The sequence below is a fragment of the Carcharhinus amblyrhynchos genome, chromosome 19 (genome assembly GCF_965287045.1).
Source record: "Carcharhinus amblyrhynchos chromosome 19, sCarAmb.v2.hapA, whole genome shotgun sequence".
Classification (NCBI taxonomy): Eukaryota; Metazoa; Chordata; class Chondrichthyes; order Carcharhiniformes; family Carcharhinidae; genus Carcharhinus; species Carcharhinus amblyrhynchos.
In genome coordinates, this window is record NC_137342.1 from 20,446,754 (window position 1) to 20,471,540 (window position 24,787).

General features: G+C 43.4%; 1 protein-coding gene across 1 annotated transcript in view; it reads right to left on the bottom strand.

Annotated features, from left to right (window-relative positions):
* The window catches only part of cerk (ceramide kinase), a 50,014-nt gene extending 42,485 nt beyond the window's left edge, over window positions 1-7,529 (bottom strand). The window contains exon 1 of the mRNA XM_080207366.1: window positions 7,257-7,529. Coding sequence (XP_080063492.1) covers window positions 7,257-7,380 — 124 coding nt within the window. The 5' untranslated portion in view covers window positions 7,381-7,529. The remainder of the gene's footprint in view (window positions 1-7,256) is intronic.
* Between the last annotated feature and the right edge of the window lie 17,258 nt (window positions 7,530-24,787).

Here is a 24,787-nt window from a genome sequence, read left to right on the forward strand (position 1 = left end):
GGTTATTGTGAGTGGGCGGGTAAGTGGAGCTGAGTGCACAAAAAGATCAGCCATGATCTTATTGAAGGCACAGCAGGCTCGGCCAGATGGCTGACTCCTGCTCCTAGTCCTCATGTTCAATCAGGCTCTGTGTGTGCATTGAGAAGCAGAATTGATATATCAGGTTGACGATGTTGTGGTTTTCTGTCAACTGATTCGCCCGTTTGCAGACTACTAGCTGTTGGAGGAAGCATAGTGGTTAGAAACAAGACTATGAATCTCAACCTAATTGTGTGTAAGCCAAGGAAACAAATGCAATCAAATAAAGCCATTTCTAGAGCACTGGAACTTTAAAGTTGCCACAATACTGTTGACTCATTCCTAGGTTACACAACATATCAAAGTTAAAAATAGATAACAACACTGAGCAACAAATACCATGAGGATATTTCACAACATACAATAACCAGGATAATAAAGCAAAAAAAGTCCACTACCTGCAGATCAGTATGCAACATACTAGACTTTTATTTCAAATGTCAATTGTGGAACACTTTGCATTAGCTTATAAATTCAAGACACTGCATGACAATCTTAACTGCAAGTCATAAAATTAGCAAATAAAGACATTACAAAGGACAAACAGAATAGTTCTTCAACAGGAGAGTTACACAAATTATTCCATGAAATACACTGCATGTTCCAGTCTGATGCAAACATGCATCTTCATTCTGAAGGGACTTGACAGAGTTGAGAGATTGTTTTCACTGTCTGGAGAGTCTAGAATATGGGGAGAGTCTCAGGATAAAGGGTCAAGCATTTGCAATGAGATGAGAAATATCTTGCCTCAAAAGGGTCATGAATCCTTGGAATTTATCTCCAAGGGTTGTGGATGCTCCATCATTGATACATTTAAGGCTCGGATAGACAGATTGTTGGTCTTCAAAGGAATTCAGGATATGAGGAGCGGGTTGGAAAGTGGAGTTGAGGCCTAAGGTCAGTCATGAGCTATACAGAATCGATGAGCATGCCTCACAGGCCATATGGTCTTTTCCTGCTCTTATCTCTTGTTTCCGTATGTACAGAAAGGTGTTTCATATTTCACTGTTCAGAATCAGTAAAATAGCCTGCAATTCTTTGTTTATCTTAACACTTTGTTAGGCAGGACCCTGGAACAGTAGAAATAGAAAGCAGGATAGAGACTTTTAGGTTTGTCTCCACATTACTGTCAGATCTATTCCAAAATTTATACAATTGATTTAGGTATAGTTAATGGTGTTCCACGAACAATATTGCTAAGTACTTGTGTAAAACCAAGCACTGATATTATTTTGAAAAGAAAGTTTACATGCAGATACACAACAAATCCTCAACTGGATACTGGTAATTCCAAACCCCTCCACTCAAACAATACTCAATGCAAATAACTAAACAAATATGCATGAGTGGGCTTCCACTGTTCACCACTTGCATGCTTGTGTCTGCTTGCAACAGCTCAAGTCTCAAAACTCTCTTGCCTTCTTTTCCAGGCATTTTAAAAATGGCAAGAAAGTGTGGGAGTCAATGCCAAGCAAATTTCTGGTCGAGAGGTTCATCCAGTAAGTTCTATCCAGCTGAAGGAAGATCAGAGAGGTCTGAACTTCATGTCAAAGTTCTTCCAATAACTACAATTCTACCAATTTGAATCCATTTTCATCCTTGCACATGGAACTTGTATTTTAGTTTTCAAATGTCAAAGATATCACATATTCAAAACTTCTGTTACAATGTACCAAACGACACCATTTTACACAAAATACTTTTTTGGAACATAGCCTTTGATACTCATCCCCGCTTGATCATGTCCTCAGCACTGTTGAAAGCCTGAAAACAAGCTTGAAATGTGCTTCTCAATCCAGACTGTATAATATCAACAAAGCCTCAAAAAGACAACAGGACAAAACTTCACTTGATACCTTTATCTAATATTTAAATGGTATCCTACAAACAAGCACTCAGTTTCAAAGCTGATATGGTCAGGTCTTCATGATACACCAATTATAGACACTGGGGCTGAGTAAAAAAGTTCAAGTGGAAATAGATGAGCTAACTTTTAATGCAAGTTTTCAACTTCAAGAGTTACCATTCCGTTTCTTTCTCCCCAAGGAATAATATGGATTGATCAGTTATCAAAAGCTGCCAATAGTAAAAGGACAAAACTGAGAATTGTTTATGACGCTGCAAAAAAAAAGAGCTTTACCTATCACACAAGTCAAACACATTTCAAACAGAAATATGAATCAGATTAGTGACAGAATATCAGAATCCACAGGCAAATAAAATTTGAAGAAAAGGGGTGCACAAAGCCAGAAAAAGCTCAAGGATATGGTGGCCACCTATCATTAATTGCTATGCATGTGTTGCATTGTATTCTTATTTGAAGAAATGCTGTGCTTTTCCCAACCTTTGTTTTCCTTCTACAAACTGTCCATTACTAGAATAGCAAAAGTGAAGCTCTTTGGTACAAGAGAAACCAAACAGACTGAGCAATGATGCACTTACACCGAAGATATGCAGCATGACCGAAAGGCCTAAGGAAACCAAACTTTACAAGAAAATCACAACTTTAAACCTGAATAACATGATTAACGAACAACATTAAGATCTGACAAACTGAAATTGAGTACTTTGATGCCAGAACAAAAAGCCTGACATTGCCTTTCCCCATTCCACTGCATCCTAACTACTGTTGAAACCCTCATCCTAGTTTTTTTTTTAAATTGTTTTGTGCAATATTAGCAATTTAGTTATCTCAATACTGGAAAAATTTCCATGCTCTCCTGGCCAAGCTCCCATTTGAGAATTAGATCTGTTAAAACTCTGCAGTCTGTATCCTAACTTTCACCTCTGAGCTCACTGATGGAATCCTGGTTGAATAACATCTCAATTTTGTAATTGGTATATAATTTGGCATTGACTTATCTCCACCTCAATAAGAAACACAGGATACATTTGTTGGGATGTGTACATATGGTAAAATGACAAACAAATCTTCACAGTTCATACAGAAATATGCAAAGATTTGACTTTGTTTGACCAGATTGGCATTTCTAGCCCATCACAACAAAACTGCTTTTACTTGCTGCATGTGTCGTCTATAGGCCCCCGAATAATGATCTGGAGGTGGGGCGGGCTGTTAACGCGCAAATAAGTGCGGCGTGCAGGAATGGGACGGCCGTAGTTATGGGGGATTTCAATCTGCATATTGATTGGTCGACCCATGTTGGACGCGGGGGGCTCGAGGAAGAGTTCTTGGAATGCTGCCGGGATAGTTTCCTCGAACAGTGTGTGTTGGAGCTGACGAGGGAGCGAGCTATCTTGGATCTGGTGCTATGTAATGAGGCAGGTAGAATTAGGGACCTTGTGGTGAAGGATCCTCTTGGGGAGAGTGATCATCGTATGGTGGAGTTTCTGGTGCAGATGGAGGAGGAGGAGAAAGTGGGTTCCCAGACACGCGTCCTTTGTTTGAATAGAGGGGAGTACGGTAGGATGAGAGAAGAATTGGCGAATGTGGACTGGGGGAGCGCGTTGGAGGGAGGGTCTGTTGAGGAGCAGTGGAGGATCTTTAAGGAGATCTTTCTTGGTGCTCAGCAGAAATTTATTCCGATGGTCAAAAAGGATAGTAGGAGGAGAGGTAATAAGCCGTGGATAACAAAGGAGGTGAAGGAAAGTGTTAAATTGAAAGAGGAGGAATTTAGAGTAGCTAAGAGTGGTGGGCGAGAAGAGGATTGGGAGAGGTTTAAATGTCAACAAAGATTGACAAAGAAGTTGATAAAGAAGGGTAGGAGAAACTATGAAGCTGGGCTAGCGCTTAATATAAAAAAGATAGCAAGAGTTTTTATAAATATATAAAAAGGAAGAGGCTGGCTAGGGTGAATGTTGGTCCTTTAGAGGATGAGAAAGGGGACCTAGTGGTAGGGGATGGGGATATGGCTAAGGTATTGAATAACTTTTTTGTTTCTGTCTTCACGGAGGAGGACGTGAATAATTTGCCGGGTGTTAGCGATGGAAAGGTGGTAGGACTGGAGGGTCTTAATGACATTACTGTTTACTAGAGAGGCGGTGCTCGACAGACTGGAGGGGCTGATTGTGGACAAGTCCCCAGGACCGGATGGAATGCATCCGAGGGTTCTGAAAGAAACGGCGGAGGTGATAGTGGATGCCTTGGTGGTTATTTTCCAGACGTCGCTGGATTCCGGGGAAGTGCCGGATGATTGGAAAAAGGCTAATGTTACGCCGTTGTTTAAGAAGGGTGCCAGGCAAAAGGCGGGGAATTATAGGCCGGTTAGTTTAACGTCTGTGGTAGGTAAAATGTTAGAATCTGTCATTAAGGAGGAAATTGCGAGGCATCTTGAAGGGAATTGCTTGATAGAGCAGACGCAGCACGGTTTCATTAAAGGGAAGTCGTGTCTGACAAATTTACTGGAGTTCTATGAGGATGTGTCTAGGGCGGTGGATAGAGGAGAGCCGGTGGATGTGGTCTTTCTGGATTTTCAGAAGGCGTTTGACAAAGTACCTCACAAGAGGTTATTGCAGAAGGTCGAGGGACATGGAGTTGGGGGTAGGGTGTTAGCGTGGATAGAGGATTGGTTGTCAAATAGGAGGCAGAGAGTGGGGGTCAACGGGTGCTATTCGGATTGGCGGACGGTGACTAGTGGAGTGCCCCAGGGGTCGGTGCTGGGGCCTCAGCTTTTTACCATTTATATAGATGATCTGGAGGAGGGAACCGAGTGGAGGGTGTCGAAATTTGCTGATGACACCAAGATTGGGGGAACGGCAAATTGTGCGGAGGGTGTGGAGAGTCTGCAGGAGGATGTAGATAGGTTGGGCGAATGGGCCAGGAAATGGCAAATGGAATTTAATGTTGGCAAGTGTGAGGTGGTCCACTTTGGTAGGAAGAATGGTAGGAAGGACTATTACTTACGGGGCGAAAAACTGCAGCAGGCAACGGTGCAGAGGGACCTCGGGGTCCCTGTGCATGAGTCGCAAAAACCCAGCTTGCAGGTGCAGCAGGTGGTCAGGAAGGCGAATGGGATGCTGGCCTTCATAGCGAGGGGGATTGAATATAAAAGTAGGGAGGTCTTGCTGCAGCTGTATAGGGCATTGGTGAGGCCGCAGCTGGAGTACTGTGTGCAGTTTTGGGCGCCGCACCTACGCAAAGATATTTTGGCCTCGGAGGGAGTGCAGAGGAGGTTTACTAGGCTGATACCAGAGTTGAGGGGGTTGAGCTATGAGGAGAGGCTGAATAAACTAGGCTTGTACTCGTTAGAGTTTAGAAGAATGAGGGGAGATCTCATTGAGACGTATAAGATGATGAATGGGATGGATAGGATAGAGGTGGAGAGACTCTTCCCGCTCAAAAAAGACAGTAGGACTAGGGGGGTGGTTTAGAACAGAGTTGAGGAGGAACTTCTTCACTCAAAGGGTGGTGAATCTCTGGAATTCTCTGCCCGTTGAAGTGGTGGAGGCTGCCTCACTAAATATTTTTAAGACGCGGGTTGATGGGTTTTTGATAAGAGGGGATTAAGGGTTATGGGGAGAGGGCGGGAAAGTGGAACTGAGCAGCGACAGATCAGCCATGATCTTATTGAATGGCGGGGCAGGCTCGAAGGGCTAGATGGCCTACTACTGCTCCTATTTCTTATGTTCTTATATACTTGTGTATTTTTCATCATCAGCAACATGTGGTAACTCCAATCACTGCAAATACCAACACAATAACAAAATTCCTCTGCAACATTCAAGACCATTTTGCATGATGCCAAATGAAACCATACACTCCCAATCACCATTTTCTTTCCATTAAAAAAAGCTCAATTTGTCTATACAAAAAAGAAAACCACCCATGAAACAAATAAACTCAAGTTTGGAAACTGTTTCCAAAATGCCAGATTATCTTTAAATAAAAATGACCATAAAAGATTATTATTCAAACATTAAAAGTAACACTTGCAAAGTTTTTCCCATGCCTTTCAAGATATCAATGTTATGTTGTTTTAAGGCCTATTGTGTGTGTGTTTCATTCTGGGATTTTCCCAAGTGGCCATTATACAAATATAAGCCTCGACAACAAGTACCAATAGTTCACTGGACTCCTGGGGAATACCATTGCTGAAGCTAATTTTCTTCTCGCCTTGATTCTATCGGGGCATATTTCTTGCAGGAGTCACTTAACAATGGCCAAGCGTGGAAATCTGTAACCTTGAAAGTCTGAATTCTTGAGTCGCCAAACTGTCAATCTAAACTACTGCGAGTGCTTTTAGTTTTGTCTTCCAAGGGTTACCAGTTACCGCTATCAATTCTCAAACACCAAACTTTACAAAGTCAGAGCAATCCAGAATGACAAAGCTTTGCTTCCTGTTTTACTGCACATCTTATGTTGCTGTAAGAAAAAATCTTATTTTCTAATAATCAAATGAGAACAAGTTACTTCAATTACTGGTTTCGGATCCAGTTTTCCCTGCAACCTTTCAAATCAACTAGAAAACTTAAATGTTACTTGGACTAAACAGGTGGATAACAATACTGAAGACAGAGGACGCTAAGTATAAAATACTTAAACACAATGACAAGGTAAACACGTTGAAATCTCGACCTTTTGATCAGCTTGGTCGACTGTTTAATACAATCTTATTTACTGTAATTCCAGGTAACGGGAAATTAGGGAGCGACGAAAGTATTTGTGGTGATTCACTTCTGCAGCTTTTAAACAGTTGAATTGTATTTTTTTTAAACAAGCATCACCTGGTTCTCAGAAATGCACGAATTATAAATAATTGCAAAATAGCTACCATTTTAGGAACATTTGGTGAAATAACAGATAGGACAGAAGGAGAAAACTGAGGGAGAATAGCAGTAAGAAAGTAGACCGACTTGAAAAGTCAAAGTCCATTGAGTAAAGTCCATTTCATTTTTCTTTGTGCCGAACTCCAAATGCCGTGGACAGAGGGTCAGCCAGGCGGGTGAGGAACCCTCAGAATTTAGGGCCACCGTCCGTTAAAATGTATAAATCCATTGGGTATTGTGGCTTTTCAAAGGGACATAGCCGAGACCCCCGGGGCCGCACACTCACCTCGTCTCCGAATGGGTAACTGCCCATCTCATGTTTAAAAATAAACAGCCCCTCGTTAAAAATGTCAGCATTTCCCCCCCCCCCCCGTAAAAAAAACCCTTCCTTCCCAAGAGCTGCCTCTCATTCTGTGTGGATGAAAAGCAGATATTGAAGGGGCCACACTCACCTCCTCCGCCTTTCCTTCGATACATCGGCTGCCAGAAGAAAGCCGACTCGGTTAAGGTGACTGCGAACGGCTGGTTATTGACGAGCAGGCGCGAGAAGAGCAGCGGCACAAGCTGCTGCTCCATGACTCTCCGGGAGCTGTGATCGGGATGATGGTGATGGTACTAAAGGGCCGAAGTTCAAAGGCACCGGCTCGGTTTCAGTTTATCAGAGCGCCATCATTCTCACCAACCCTGCCCATCCGCTTCTCCCCTGTTGTCCTCCAGCCGACCTGTTGAGCAGCTCCCTGCTTCCGTCATCACGCAAAGCGCGCGGCTCTTAAGAGGCGACGCCAGGGACGGGGGCTGGCACGAGGGGGGCGGGGTTAAAGCCCTCCGCATGCGGGGCGGCGCTTCCCCCACGTGGGAGAAGCCATCCGCACTTTGGGGGGGGGGCGGGGCGCCCCTCAGTGGGCGAAGCCAGCGCTATCTGCTGGCAGCAGGGGCGGGGCAGTCCTCAGTGGGCGGAGCCAGCGCTGTCTGCAGGGCGAGGGCGGGGGACTAAGTCTGGTCACCCACCCTGGGCGCGGCCAAGGCTGGCCTCGCGCTCCCTCCAGAGTCAACCGACAACTCAGCTGAGGATAGTGCCTATCATGTATGTCACATTGGGTGTGAATGAATGAGGAGAAATAACATTGAGTCATGTTTAACAATGTCAACCTATCAATTCTCGTCTGACAGCCTTGTTTGTAAGATGTTGTTTGGTTTCACCTCTCCATTGATTAGTTTTCCATGGCTGCCACCCACCCTTGGTATCTCACCAGTGGATGTTCAGCTGTAACCCCTAATAGAGGACACTTTGACCACAGGGTTTATGAGAGCAACAGCCTGAGCTACTCTTCATAACAACAATGCTGCCTAATGTGTGTGAGATGAGGAACTGTAACTACAAATGGCTTTTCTTATTTGAGCCTGTTGGCGGGTTAAAATTGCCGCTCTGCATCCAGAGTGTTTATTCAGCAAACTCCTTGCTGTTTACTCCTCGCCCTGGCAGGATCATGAATCCTGAGTGGTGTGACTTTGATTTGCTTTATTGTTGTCACATGTATTAACATACAGTGAAAAGTATTGTTTCTTGCATGGTATGCAGACAAAACATACCGTTCAGAGAGAAGGAAACGAGAGAGTGCAGAATGTAGTTTTGGAGTCATAGCTAGGGTGTAGAGAAAGATCAACTTAATGCAAGGTAAGTCTATCCAAAAGTCTGACAAGTTGTTCATCCATCGTCATTGATGAGGACCTCAACACCATTAGTCATTCTGAGGCTGGTTGTGATGTGTCCAAAGATGACTGATCAGGCCAATTCAGGCATGGAATGTCCTGGCACATATTGAACAGACTTGTGTAGACACTGTAGTTGTTGCACTCGTGGCTCTGGACTTGCGCAGCTCACACTTAAGTTGTACTTCAACAATACACCTTGCTTTGTGAGCTTGACAGCCTTTGTGGATGAGGCAGCGCCAGGTAGGGCGGTTTTGTGCCAGCGTTTCCCAGGTGGTCGTGACAATGTCAGGCGACTTCAGTGAGGCTTTGAGTGTGTCTTTGAAACGTTTCTTCTGCCCTCCATGCGAGCGTCTTCCAGCAGAGAGTTCCCCAAAAAGGAGCTGCTTGGGTATGCGCTCATCTGACATATGGATGACATGACCTGCCCACCGGGTCTGTGCTCTCATCAGCAGTGTGTGGACTGATGGTAGACTTGCTCCAGAGAGAACTTCAGTGTCTGGTACTTTGTCTTGCCATCTGAAGTGTAATATTCTGCGAAGACAAGTCATGTGGAAATGATTGAGCCGTCATGCATGCCTTCGATACACAGTCCACGTTTCATAGGCATACAGGAGGGTAGTGAGTACCATGGCGCTGTAGACCTTCAATTTTGTTGCTGGGCTGATTCTTCGATGTTCCCACACAGTGGAGCACAGTCTACCGAAAGCAGAACTTGCCTTTGCTATTGTGCAGTTAACTTCTGCATCAATACTCACTGCTTGGGAGAGGGTGCTGCCAAGATAAGTGAATTGGTCCACTGCCTGTAGTTTCTGTCCTTTGATTGTGATTATGGGTTCTGTGTACGGTGCACGAGGAGCAGGCTGGTGCATGACTTCAGTCTTTTTAATGTTGATGGTGTGTCCAAAGTTGCCACAAGCTGTGTAAAATTTGTCCATACTGACTTGCATCTCTGGCTCTGAGCCAGCATACAGGGCGCAGTCATCGGCAAAGAGGAAATCTCTTAGAACAGTCTCTTTCACTTTGGTAATAGAACATAGAACATAGAACACTACAGCACAAACAGGCCCTTCGGCCCACGAGTTGCGCTGATCACATCAACACCTACCAATCCATAGACCTATCTATAACCCCCAATCCCATTAAATCCCATATACTCATCCAGAAGTCTTTTAAAAGACCCCAGCGAGTTTGCCTCCACCACCACTGACGGCAGCCGATTCCATTCACTCACCACCCTCTGAGTGGAAAACTTACCCCTAACATCACTTCTGTACTTGCCTCCCCGCACCTTCAATCTGTGTCCTCTCGTAGCGACCATTTCAACCCGGGGAAATAGCCTCTGAGAATCCACCCTATCTATTCCTCTTAACATTTTATAAACTTCTATCAGGTCGCCTCTCAACCTTCGTCTCTCCAGGGAGAAGAGTCCCAGCTCCCTCAACCTAACTTCATAAGACATGCCTCCCAGTCCAGGCAACATCCTTGTAAATCTCCTCTGTACCCTTTCAGTAGCTTCTACGTCCTTCCTGTAGTGAGGCGACCAGAACTGCACACAGTACTCCAAGTGAGGCCTGACAAGGGTCTTATAAAGTTGCAGCATTACCTCCCGATTCCTAAACTCAATCCCTCGATTAATGAAGGCCAGTACACCATACGCCTTCTTGACCATTTTTTCACTCAAGGCCTAACTTTATGAGGTACTCTGTGATTTTTTTCATCTTCTATCCCATTTGCATTGTCCTACACTCCTCGAATTCCACTTTCCTCATTTTTTTCTTAATATCTACAGTTCCAGCCATCTCATTACAGTGAGACTGTAACTGCATTAGAAAAGGTACAGTGGTGGATTTACAAGGATGTTTCCAGGGCTGGAAAAATGCAGCTATGATGAAAAATTGGATAGACTATTCTCTTTGGTGCAGAGATGGCTGAGGAAGATTTGATTGAGATACAAAATTGTGAGGTGCCTGGATAGAGTGGATGGGAAGGGCCTTAATAGGAGGGGTCAGTGATGAGGGGACATAGACTTAAAGTGATTGGTAGAAAGATTAGAGGGGTGAAAATAGGGGCAGATTTATACTGAAACACACTGTGCCCTGGCACAGAGTCTCCAAAGGTAGGAGGGAGAAATTTTCGAAAATTTCATACATGAAATATATGAAGGAGTCTATTCCTCCAACTTTTTCATGGCAAACAGTGTCCAAACAACCCTTCAATTCTTATCAATGATCATTGTATCATCACATTTCTTTTGATTGAGAAAATTATTGTTGCAAACAGCCAGTTGTACCTGATGTAACAATTGGTTGAATTTTCAGTAAATGAAAAAACGTTTCAAAAATGGAGATTGGGATGCACTGGTTCATAGAAATAAGTTATAGAGACAAAAAATAAAGTTAGTTAAATAAGGTATTATAGACAGGAGGGGGTCAATTTGAACTGCCCACGTTTCCCCACTCACTACCTGTCGGTAAACAGAAAGGTGTTTTTTATTTTGACTTTATAAATGGCGGCTTATGTTCCTCAACCCTTAAATTTGGAGTGTCCCAATCCTCTATGAATAACTTGCATAGCAAAGTTGAAGTGAGGTCAAATAAAACGGCTGGCTTACTTTTGCCCTCACACACACACAAAAGAGGTTTTGCAAGTCCACTCCTTTTCACTCACACAATAAGGAAAAAGATAGAACATTCAGGGCATAACCACAACAAAATACAAGTTAGGATTTTACATGTGCCCAGAATCTAGAATTAGAAGTCTGATGGGAGAAGGCACATTGAGTGAATTGGTCTTGGAGGCATGAGTTTCAACATTCTATAAAATCTCTCCAATGCAGAAGGAGGCCATTTAGCCCATCAGCTCTGCATCGACCATCCAACACAGCATCTTACCAAGGCCCATCTCTTGCTCTATTCCTGTAATTGCACGCATTTACTCCATTTATTCTCCTAACCTATGCATCTTGGGACACCAAGAGACATTTTAGCATGGCCAATCCATGTAATCCACATGTCTTTGGACTGTGGGAGGAAACCAGAGCACGCGGAGGAAACCCACATAGAAACAGGGAGAACGTACAAACTCCACACAGGGACCCAAGGATAGAATCACATCTAGGTCCCTGACACCATGAGGCTACAGTGCTAACCACTGTACCATCATGCCAACCATGCCAATGTTCCGACAGTTTGTAGTTTTGATGAAGGTTAAGAGTTCTTTCTGTTGCCATCTGCTTGATAGTGGATAGCACAGGTTGTTGCCTCGAGTACTGTTCTTGTTGGAGGCCAAACAGTAACTGGCCCAAAGCCCCAAAGACTGAATAATAGAGATTTCAGATGGCCTAAGTTTTGGTCACATCATACTTGCGTTGTGTTGTTAAACAAGGCCCTCTTATGAAACTATTATGTTGGAACAGTTAATGATTTGACTTATTACTGTCACATATATTGGAATAGATTGAAAACCATTGTTCCTTGTGGGGTATACAGATAAAACATACCGTTCATAGAGTACATGGGGGAGAAGGAAAGGAGAGGATGCAGAATAGTGCTTAAGCACCAGAGGCTGGGCCAATGGTGCGGGCCTAAAGAGGCAAGGACTGCAGAGGTGGCCCAAGTGGGGGGAAGGGAAGCCAATGTGCACTCTGCCTGTGATCAGATCAGGGGAAGGGCCTCGATGCAACTCTGCATTGTGATCATTGTTGGGGGGGTGGGTGGTGGGGGTGGCAGGCGTTGGGGGGGGGGGGTGGTGGGTGGGCAGTGAGTGTGGGGATGGGAGCTGCATCATGATCAGCCTGGGGGAGGAGTTTGTTCAGACTGCCTGCAATAGCAAGGGCCTGACAGTTTTCTCTGTGTCAGACTTCTGTTGGAATTGCACAAATGCAGAATCAGAGGTTTGCACATGTGCAGTACCTCCCTCTGCAGTTGCTATTGCGTATGCAGACACAGAAACGTGTGCAGGCGCAATAACTCCCTCTGCAGACTGGCTGGTGAATTAAGATGTGGGGATGTTGGCATTGGACTGGGGTAAACACAGTAAGAAGTCTCACAACATCAAGTTAAAGTCCAACAGGTTGAGTTGGTAGCAAAATCCACTAGCTTTTGGAGCGCTGTTCCGTCATCAGGTAAATGGGAGTTCTGTTCACAAACAGGGCATATGAAGACACAAACTCAATTTACAAAATAATGGTTGAAATGCAAATTTTTATAGGTAATCAAGTCTTAAAGTCTTAATCAATGTGAGTGCAGAGAGCGTTAAAGAGATGTGTATTGGCTCCAGACAGGACAATTAGTGAGATTCTGCCAGCCTAGGCAAGTCGTGGGGCTTACAGGTAATGTGACATGAACCCAAGATCCCGGTTGAGGCCGTCCTCGTGTGTGGAACTTGGCTGTCAGTCTCTACTCAGCGACTATGCGGCAGCTGGAAATGGTCAAGCCCACATTTTCAATGTCTAAGTCCAAAAGAATGGATCAGGAACTCCTCCGTTTTCACGGTAGCTGGACATTGAGAAAAATATCTCCTAAAATTCCGCCCATTTATCATTCACTATGGCATTTCAAAAACACAGTTTGTTGGGGAAATGGCAGTTTCCTTTGCATCTTTTCAACGCTTAGGTGGATTACACTTTGGGTGTCTGCAAGAACATTGTCATTTCCAGCATTGTAGGTAATCCAGGGAGAATTTGAATTTCATCTGCCTTCGGAAGCCTATTTAGTGCTAAAATTTCTGACTTCACTTCGTTTTGTTGAGGGTCAGGCATTTCACATTTTGTATCTTCAAAAGTGTCTGGGGGTTTTACAGGGTGATGAAGGTTCAGGGGTTGAGTGTGGGTTAAGCAGCTTTGCGTGATGCATAGGGGAATGCTGGACATCCAAATCTGAGGATGCCAGGCTCTGCTATTATAGGACTGAGGTGTTATTGCCCTGCTTAGCATCTGCCTGTTCACTTGGGGGGTCAGTTCCTTGGACTCAGGGATTGGGATCAGGCCAAGTGTCGAGAATGGGATGCTTCAAAGGGCCTTTGCACACTCTAAGGGGCCCCTGTTCAAGGGCTAGCACAACTGGAGATTCCAGCTTCCAGAGCTAGTTGGCCCCTGAACTTGGGTCTGCCTTTCCAGGCTGTGACGACAGAAGAGGGTTTTCTGGTAGGGATATGGCTGCAGTGCAGTAGCCTGGTTTTGTAAGTATCAAGTCCAATCTGGTCGGAGTCCCTCTGCTTTACAGATGATTGATGGGTTCTGTGTCTGCTAGGCCACCACTGCCCTCTGGGGGATGATCAGCTCTTGTTGTAGCTCCAGGTGACTAATCAACTAAGAAAGTGGTCAGCAAAATCAATCACTACTTCCTGGCCAGGGCCTTTGGCTTTGGATATGGCATTCTCCTAACAAAGTCCTCTGGATATCCCTGCCGACTAACGGAGGTGCAGGCCCAACTATGCTCTCTGGTGTTTTTTCAACCAGAGGAGGTAGTTTCCTCACCTGCTCTGACCTTATTTGGGAATCCTTTGGACCTCCCTCCAAATTCAAAAAGGAGGGTTTGGATAGCCACCCCAAGAAGGGATATAGGCTAGTAATGTGTTAACTCGTGGCAAGATAAGTTCTTCACCAAAAGAAAATCTGTTCGGGGACTTTGTGGATATCGTGCTTCTAAAAGTGCAAAAAAGGTTTCAAACAGCCAGACCTCCTGATCCTCTAGCAGGGCTAGGGGTTCCTTCTTTTTCAAACAGCTATCCAAGTCTCAGGACTTCCTAGGCCTCCATCTTCTAAAAGTGAAAAGAAGTTTTTGGACAGACAAACCTCCTGCTCCTCCAGCAAGGATATGGACTCCCTACTTTTCAAATTGGCTGGCTGGGTCATAGAGTCATAGAGGTTTACAGCATGCAAACAGGCCCTTTGCCCAACTTGTCCATATCGCCCCTTTTTTTAATGGCTAAGCCAGTCCCAATTACTCGCATTTGGCCCATATCCCTCCATACTCATCTTACCTACGTAAGTGTCTAAATGCTTTTTAAAAGACAACATTGTACCCACCTCTACTGCTAACTCCAGACACTCACCAATCTCTCTGTGAAAAATTGCCCCTCTGAACCCTTTTGTATCTCTCCCCTCTCACCTTAAACCTATGCCCTCTAGTTTTAGACACCCTAGCTTTGGGAAATGATATTGACTATCTAACTGATCTATGCTGCTCATTATCTTATCGACTTCTATAAGATCACCCCTCAGCCTCCTATGCTCCAAAGAAAAAAGTCCCGGTCTATCCAGCTTCTTCTTATAACTCAAATCATCAAGTCCAGGTAGCATCCAAGTAAATCTTTTCTGCACTCTTTCGAGTTTAATAATATCCTTCCTATAATAGGGTATCCAGAACTGTACACAGTAATCCAACTGTGGCCTTACCAATGTCTTGCACAAGTTCAACAAGACATCCCAACTCCTGTATTCAGTGTTCTGACTAATGAAACCAAGTGTGCCAAATGCCTTTTTCATCACTCTGTCCACCTGTGACTCCACTTTCAAGGAGTTACAAACCTATACCCCTCCTCTTTGTTCTATAACTCTTCCTAACGCCCTACCATTAACTGAGTAAGTCCTTTCTGGGTTTCTGGGCATCTCTCTTCTAAAAGTGAAAAGAAGACTTCAGACAGGCAGAAACCCTCACCTCGTGAGAAAGGTGTCTGGATATGTACCTCAAGTGCTGTAACCTCCAGGGCTCTGGGCCAAATCCTGGAAAGTGCAAGGAGACTGCATAGCTCTTTTTCAGCTGATGCACACGCAATAGGTAAGTGGTCACTTTCTGTGCGACAAACTTTCTATGATTCACTTATGAAAAAACTCTGCCAATTTGCTCTGAAATTCACTCAAAATTTCCTGCAACTTTGATTTTTCGACTATCACACGATAAGCAAGGTAACCTGTTTAACTGTCTTTTAGTGCCAACTTACCAGCAGATTTCCCATTTGATAGGGATGCTCAAGTATATGTTTAGATGTTTGGAATGCTCAACTGGATTTCTTTATGGTATGTCCCAGATAGTGTCGTAAGAAAGATTTCCTATTGCAGATAGAGCTGCAGTAGCAGATGTCGTCAAACAAGAAAAACATGTTGGAAGGATGAAGCACCAGAGGAATAAGGGCCACATTTGCAGTCAATTATTCTTCATAGGCAATCTCTTAGAGTTGAGGAAAACATGCTTCCACACTAAAAATGGGTTCTCAGGTGACTGAGAAGTCCAGTGTACGAATAGTCTATGTCACAGGTGGGAGAGACACTGGTTGGATGAACGGGTGTATTGGATGTCCGGCTGTCCTTTTGCTGTCAACACTTGGCTTCAGTTTGCTTTCAGCGATTAAACTCAAGGTGTTCATTTCCTTACTGTCTTGCTTTTTCTCCACTTTGAATGATTTTGGATTAGGGATTATCAGGTGTTTGTGAGGAAGTTGCATTTTTTTAAGACGGCGTTGAGGGTCTCCTTGAAGCGTTTCTTCTGCACTTCTGGGATTTGCTTGCCAAGTTAAGGCTCCAAATGGAGTGCTATTTTCGGGAGTCTTGTGCCTGGCATGTGGACAGTGTACCTCTCCCAGCAGAACTGATTGAGCATGGTCAATAACTTGATGCTTGGGTTGTAGACCGGAATGAGAACACTGATGTTAGTCCGCCTATCCTGTCAATGGATTTGCAGGATCTTGCGAAGGCAGCATTGGTGGTATTTCTCCAGGGTTTTGAGGTACCTATTATACATGCTGCATGTATCGGAGCCATATAGGAGATTGAGTATCACTACTGCTCTGTGGACCATGAGTTTGGTATCGGGTCAGAGATTCCGGGCTTCAAGCACTCCTTCCCTCAGGCAACTGAAGGCTGTGCTGGCACATTGAGATGGTTATTAACCCTAGTCATTGATGTCTGCCCTTGTTAATAGTAGGGTCCCAAAGTTTGGCAAGTGGTCCACATTGTCCAAAGACTCATTGTGTAATTGGGGGGACAGTGCTGTGTGGTGGGGGCGGTTTGTAGAGGATCTTTGTCTTATGGACATTTATTATAAAGCCCATGCTCTTATACGCCATAGTGAAGTTGGTGACGATCGTTTAGAGCTCAGTCTCCAAGTGTGTGCAGATGCAAGCATCATCTACATACTGTAGTTCAATGATGGAGATGGGGTGACCTTGGATCTGGCCTGCAAGTGGTGGAAGTTGTTCTGTAGTTTAGCTCCATCCAGTGGGAATCTGCTAAGGGCGGGATGGAACACTGCAGCAAGGAAAGTCAAGGAGAGTGTCAGTGTGATGCTACAGCCTTGCTTGACATCAATCCAAACGTGAATTGAGCCTATGGTGGATCCGTTTGTCAGGATCTCAGTTTGCATGTGATCATGGAGCAGGTGGAGGATGGTGATAAACTTTTGGGAGCAGTTGAAACACAGGAGGTGCTCCATAATCCCTCACGGTGGACAGTGTCAAAAGTCTTTGTGAGGTCAAAGAAGGCCATACACAACAGTTGGTACTTTTCCTTCCATTTCTGCAATAAAGTAACCTCACGTCTTGGTTTTCGGCTAACTGCTGGATCTCCTGTGCTTTCTCCACCCACCATCTGTTTTCTTGCTCTCGAGTTAGATTACTGTTTCAGTTCCTGGATCTCCTGGTTATTCTCATTGAACTAATCTATCTTGGTGTTTCGTGGTCGAGTAGCCAAGCGTTTCTTTATAGGTGCTGATTATGGAAGCCTTGACAGCATACCAGACACTCTAGAATTATGCGTCTTTCGGTCGCCGGGAATATCAGGTTGTCATGAGACCCCTAATTGGGGTCTCTTATTAGGGCCTTTGAGTGCTTCAGTGTTGATTTTCCTGTGACATTGTTTCTCTTGCTGTCACTACTTTGGGGCTATATTCATTTTGACCCTGGAGCATTCCCAACTGGTATGCCACAAAATAAGATTCAGAATGATTAAAAATGAATGGAACTGAATGAAATCTACTCTTCATTTTCAGCTCCATGGTTGGCATTACCAGTCCCAACAAACCTTGGCTTTTTCAGGCCTGTGCTGGCCAGGGAAGGGTTGCACAAGAGTGGTTTAGATATTTTACATTGGTCATGCCACTGGCCGGCATGTGCGCAGTTCAGATCACCAACATATAACAATCTAGATGGCGCACGTGCAGTCCTTTGCTGGCTGTGGACATGCAGGAGACTGCAGGTTCCTTGGCAATGGAGATGCCAACCGTGATGACAAAGACCGTATACAGAATGAAAAGCAAAAACACAAAAAGGGCATAAAAACCTTTTAGAGGAGACAGGAAGGGATTAAAAACAAAGATAGAAAAGAGGGAGAAGTAAAAATACAAAGTTTCCAGTAAGTGAAGAAGACTGAGGTAAGAACGAGGAACCAGTAAAATTAAAAGGCAAAACAAGCTTTAATTGAAGAAAGGAGCAGCCCTTAAGTGAGGTGGGCTTGAGAGAAGTCCTAATCGTCAAAGAAACTCCAAAAGAAACCCTGAAGATCCAGAAGGCAACAAAAGTTTCGTAACTCCTGGCATTGGGCCTATGGTTTGGCATAGCTGAAGAGCTGAAATTGTGCTGTAATTTAAACTTGAGAACAGTTATTTTGTGCTGTAGTGCTTTTGACCACAATTTGCCATGGATAAGCTTTTGAAGAGAAGTGAAGAATCCCGCTCTGATTCCGATGTGGCTGAAAGAGCAGAACCTCAGGAGAATAAAGTGAGGTTCGTACACAGACAGCACGGAGGCAGCTACTTGTCCTTCGGATTTTTATGGACTGATGTCAGTGCAGACTCGATGGGCCAAAGGGCCTTTTCTGCATTGTATGACTCGACAACTCTGCTTCTTGCCCTGTCTCAGAATGCCTAATTTGCAGGCTGAAGTTCTCAAACACTGCAATGGTACCAAGTGTGTTGAAGCGCCATTTCAGTACAAAACACCATTCACTCTCCAACAAGAATATACAATACTTCAAGTAGATGCTGCTTTTGGGTAAAAAGAGAGCCATGGCTCTCTTTTGCACTCCTTGAAGTTAGAGTTAGAATCTGCCACGGGATAAGTTTCTTTCCTGGAGATTCTGCTTTATGAAAGTGGATCTTTCGCTGAGAGTTGCTGTTTTGGAAGCTGCAGCAAGAGGGATATCCCTTTTTCTCTCTGAAGTTTGGAAAGTGGGAGCTGCCAGTGATTAAGTTTACTTCTCTAAAGTTTTGCTGTTTTGAAGATATATTCCTTTCTGGAAATTGATATCTGGATCTCTGTCTGGAAGTGTTAAAAGGCTGAAAATCTAGCAACACATGAGCAGACTTGTTTTTGTGCTAACTAATTCTGACTTGTGCTAACTAATTCTGTATGTCTATGGGGTATTGCTTTAAATTGGAATTGAACATTTGCCATGTCTAAGTATTTGATCGGTAAAAGTTATGCTAATTGTTTTTGTTATATTCTAACTGCATTCTTAAATAAAGTTTGCTTTGATAAAAGCTTCCTCGTAAGTCACTTGAACCATACTTGGAGTGAAACACCTTATGGTTACCCTTGTGTCAAAATCTAATGTAAAAGTTAGGGTCTGTGCTAACTTCATAAACACCTTGGAGTTTCTGGTCTGGGCCTTGACACTGTGTCTGTGTGGATTTCCTCCAGGTGCTTTGGTTTCCTCCCACACTCCAAAGGCTAGGTTGATTGGCCATGCTAAATTGCTCCTTGGTATCAGGGGAACTAGCAGGGTAAATGCGTGGGATTATGGGAACCGGGCCTGGGTGGGGCTGTTGTCGGTACAAGCTTGATGGGTTGAATGGCCTCCTGCGCTGCAGAGATGCAACTGCTCTAAGTGCCTCAGAGATAAAACATGAAGCAGAATTAACATATAAGGGAGTGTGTGCAGGTTTCAGATAATGCACAGGAGATGAGTTACCTGGTGACTGAGCTAATAGCAAAACTGAAGAAACTGCATAACATTGTTGAAGCCCTCACTCTGACAGCAGGCAAAAGTATTGTGAAAGTAATGTTGGAAGCTGATGAAAATTTTCCCTGCAGGTTGATGACTCATGAAAGATATTAGTGGACGCTGCCAGCTCATAGCCAATGTCATATGTGCTGGTGGGGAGTCTAGCAAAGAGAATTTCATCTTTTGCAAAGAATTGCCTGGTCATGTGACTAGAAAGGAAATCTTTTGTGTTAAAACTGCTTATCTGGCGGGAAACAATCTTAACTGGACCAAGCGCAAGAGCATCTGCGCTAGTGGAGCAGCTTTCATGATAGAGAAAGTCAAAGGATTCGTGAGTAAGGTGAAAGAACAAAATTCTGACATCCAGGCCAACAACTGTATCCAGCACTGTGAAGCCCTTGTTGATAAAACAATGCCATCTGAGTTAATTGCAATATGAGACCAAACAGTGAAAATAGTGAATCATATGAAGTCATGTCTTTTGAAATTACACTTGTTTACTATTTTGTGTGAAAAGATGGGAACTGAATACCAGGATTTCCTCATGCACACAGAAGTGTGTTGGCTCAAGGAAAGGTCCTCTCCATGTTTATGAGCTTCATAATACGCTGAGTTTTCGGCTCTGCATGAATTGCCGTACAAAGATTTAATGTGTGATGATTCTTGGTGTGCAAAGCATACGTATCTGAATAAGCTGAATGTTAAAATGCAGGGAAAAATGAGAACCTTCTTACTGCCACAGATAAACTCCAAGGCTTCAGATCAAAACTGGCCCTTTGATCAATTGAGACATTCAAGCTGGTACCAGCAAATCCTGCTGGCAAAACCAAACTCAATCTCATCTCCACACATCTTAAAACACTGCAAGCGAAGTTTGAATGTTACTTCCCCTCTCTGAGTATGGAAGACTATGACTGGGTGGATGATTCACTGAGTTCAATTTTCTCTTGAATCATTAAAGAAATTGTCATTAAAATAACAAGGGGAATTCACAGAGCTCAGGATGGATCATATACTGAGACTGAAGTTTTCAGAGATGTCTCTGGACATGTTTTGGTTGCTTGCAGAACAAGAATATCCATCTATTTTGGGTTGCATTATAGCAGTACTCTTACCATTCCCCACAACCTACCTGTACAAGTTGATGTTTTCAACACTGGCTTATATAAAATTGAAAAGGAGGGAGTGCCAGTCAGTGGAGCAAGATATGAGTTGCCTGTCATCAGTTCCTCCCCAGATCAAATGACTCCTTCCTTTATGAGCTTTCACATTGAGAAATGCAGACTTAAACTGAAAACAATTGAAATCTTTAATGGGAAATGCTTTTAAATTGTGAACATTCTCATTGAAAAAATTTTTATTTGACGTGCAAATGGTGATCAGGCTTCCAGTGTAAATGTTTTAAACTAAAGAACATTGTTTTGTATGGTGGCTTGATGTGTTTTTACGCAGTTTTAGATATAAAAGCCTTTTTGAGGACAAGTCCATTTGAGAAAATAGGTGTGACTTCACATTTTTTAAAGGATAAAAGTGTACCGTGACAGATAAAGGTTTGGGAACCACTGATCGACATCACACCATAGCGTATCCCATCTTTTAACACTTTATACCAGAAGTTCCCAAACTGGGGTCCATGGAACCCTGGTGTTCCATGAGAGGCCTTCAAGAGGTTGGTGGAGATTCTAGCAGCCATGTAACAAAGCAGTTTTTTTGAAAAAAAACTGAAGAAAAGTGCCAAAATGCACGTATAAGTGAACTGAAGAAGCAAAGATTTGAGAAAGAGCAATGGCTACAAATTAAAGAAGAACAAAAATCAAATTGACCAATCAGAGCATTGGTTTCTGATAGGCTGACCGGTGAGCCTATTGACAGTCAATGCTTGGAGAGGCAGGGCCCAGATTGGCAAATTAGATTTCATTTCTGTTGCTGGGCAGAAAAGCAGAACAGTGGCCTGTGGCGAAGGTGTGGTGACTGGCGGAGATAGTTACTCTTACTCAGTAAGAAAAATTGTTACCTTGGTGGTGTCAACAGCATGGTACGAAAATACATTTTTAAAAGATCTAAATCCAGGCAGATAAACTCAATGCTATAAAAGGGTCTTCGGGAAGTTATTTATGGGAGGCTTTGACAGGGGATTCATGGGGTGGCTTTGGCAGGACAATTCATCATGGGGCTTTGAGCAGGAATTCCTGAAGGGGGAGGGACCTTGGAAAGGGAATTAATGCAAAGGGGGCTAAAACACGTCATCAGAATTATAAATGATTTGGGGTTCCCCAATACTCTTGGGAAGTTACGAGTTCCGTGGCTGGAAAAGTTTGCGAAACCCTGCTTTATACTATTTTATAGGGAATATGGCGCAGAAGGAGGCCATACAGATGGTTACATCTGTACAAGATCAACTCAATTAGTATTATGTGTAAAGAGAGCAGGAAGTGGTATGTGCTTGGAATGAAAATTAAAAAGGTGTTTTAGTATGTGTAAGGATGTGATGGAGCCAAGGGAATAATTGACAGTGGTAAGCAAGTGATGAGAGGGGTGGTATATGAGGTACTGGTAAAGGAGGTAGAAAGATGACTCAACCATGCTGCTGCTGATAAGCCATTGAATTTCATTTTACAGTGAACCCAAGTCCTAATTTGCTGCCTGCCCCATCTGCCAGATCACACTAGCTTTTTGAGGGCTAGTGGCTTGAATGATGAAGACAATTGGGAAACTTATCGAAGTGCACTTGGAGGAAGGGGTGAAAGCAGAAACACAGGAAGTGGGATGGATCCAGTTGGGGACCCTGCGTATTAAGTTGGAGTGATTATAGAAGTTCTGGTGTAAAAGATTGCAATATCAGAGCAGTTGCAATTGAGATAGTAAAATAGGGAGAAATGAATGGAGTCCTTGTTGAATGGAGTTGTCACAAGGAATTATTAATGGAATTGTGGAAGCCACTGGGTTTGGAATGAATCTCATTCCCAGTGATAGCAACAAGTCTGGCAGGGAAGAATGAGAGATGAATATCATATGCAGTTAAGGGATAGGTAGACAAGTTACTAAAAGATATCAGGTCAGGTTGAAGGTAGGAAGCAGCTGTCACACAGTTATTAATGTAAAGAAAGGCAGTAGCATTGGAAAAAAAGATTGTATCCTTATTCATGGGACATTTTTCTTTAACATTAGAATTCTAAAATTCGAAAGCAGATCATTGCAAAAGCAATTATAATTCCAATTATGCAGTGACTATAGATTTCAATGGAACCAATGCTAATGCAGTATGATAGCTCAGAAATTGGTGGAGTCATACATCTTGTGACAAGCATGGTAATGTTTTTAATATATTTGTGTCACAAACTATTAAAAGTGTGAATTGGTAATGACACATTGGTGTCAGTGGGCCATTTGGCACCTGACGAATTCAATCAATCAGTTAACTGTTAACATAGAGACAGAAACAGCACGAAGGACAAAAAAAGAAATAGGATGAATCAGAATTAAATTAGATACAAAAAGAAAAGTAGAGGAAGAGAACAGGGAGTATGTTGAAAGAAAGAAAGTAATGTAAAGGAGAAATAAGCAAAAAATAAAATTGAAAAACCTTCTAGGAAATATTTATTATCTGACCAAGTGTGACTCCACAATTTAATTGTTCCCTGTCTGAGCATCCAAGGTTAAGTGGCCTGGACCATACATCACATAAGTAACAAGGTACTTATGACATGACAGCCTTGGACTAAGTATGGATAATAAAGTTGCATTTCAGAGATGAGATGAGAGTGATTACCCTTAACATCAAGGTAACATTTAACCAAGTGTGACGTAGAGTCCCAACAGTGCAGAAGACATCAGCCCATCAAGCCTGCACCAACAATAGTCCCACCCAGGTCCTATCCCTGTAATTCCATGTATTTACCCCGTTAATACCGCTGACGCTAAGGGATGATTTCGCATGGCTAATCTATCTAACTTGCACATCTTTGGACATCAAGGAATCCAAGTAAAATTGAAGTCAATGGGAACCAGGATAAACTCACCAGTAGTTGGAGTCATGCCAAGCACAAAGAGAGGTGGTTGTGGTTATTAGAAACCAGTCATCTCAGCCTCAAGACATCAATGCAGGAAATCTTCAGGGTAATGCCCTACACCCAACGAACTTTGCTCCTTTATCAATGATCATTATTCCAACAAAGAGCTGGAGTTAGAATGTTCACAAGTTCACTTTAGCAATCTGTACTTGCACACAGCAAGGCCTGGACAACTTTCAGGCTTGCTCTGATAAGGGGCAAGTAACATTCTTGCTACACAAATGCTAGGCAGTGACTATTGCCCCTTGACATTCAATGATGTTACCATCATTGGATTCCCCCACTGTCAACATCCTGGGGATTTGTTACTGATCTGAAACTGAACTGGACCAGCCATTTAAATATTGTGGCCACAAAAGCAAGTCAGGAGCTGGAAACTCTGTAGTGATTAACTCACCTCCTGACTCCCCAAAGGTTGTGGATAACGAAGGAGGTGAAGGAAAGTATTAAATTAAAAACGGATGCTTTGAGAGTAGCTATGAGCAGTGGGCGAGAAGAGGATTGGGAGAGGTTTAAATATCAACAAAGAATGACGAAGAAGTTGATAAAGAAGGGTAGGATAAACTATGAAGCTGGGCTAGCGCTTAATATAAAAAAGGATAGTAAGAGTTTTTATAAATATATAAAAAGGAAGAGGCTGACTAGGGTGAACGTTGGATCCTTAGAGGATGAGAGGGGGGACTTAGTGGTAGGGGATGGGGAAATGGCTGAGGCCTTGAATAACTTTTTTGTTTCGGTCTTCACGGAGGAGGACGTGAATAATTTGCCGGGTGTTAGCAATGGAAAGATGGTAGGAGTGGAGGGCCTGAATGACATTTTTGTTACGAGAGAGGCAGTGCTTGACAGACTGGAGGGACTGATTGTGGACAAGTCCCCAGGACCGGATGGAATGCATCCAAGGGTTCTGAAAGAAATGGCGGAGGTGATAGTGGATGCCTTGATGATTATTTTCCAAACATCGCTGGATTCCGGGGAAGTGCTGGAAGATTGGAAAACGGCTAATGTTACGCCGTTGTTTAAGAAGGGTGGCAGGCAAAAGGCAGGGAATTATAGGCCGGTTAGTTTAACGTCTGTTGTAGGTAAAATGTTAGAATCTGTGATCAAGGAGAAAATAGCGAGGCATCTTGAGGAGAATTGTTTGATAGAGCAGACGCAGCACGGTTTCATTAAGGGGAAGTTGTGTCTGACGAATTTATTGGAGTTCTGTGAGGATGTGTCTAGGGCAGTAGATAGAGGAGAGCCGGTGGATGTGGTGTTTCTTGAT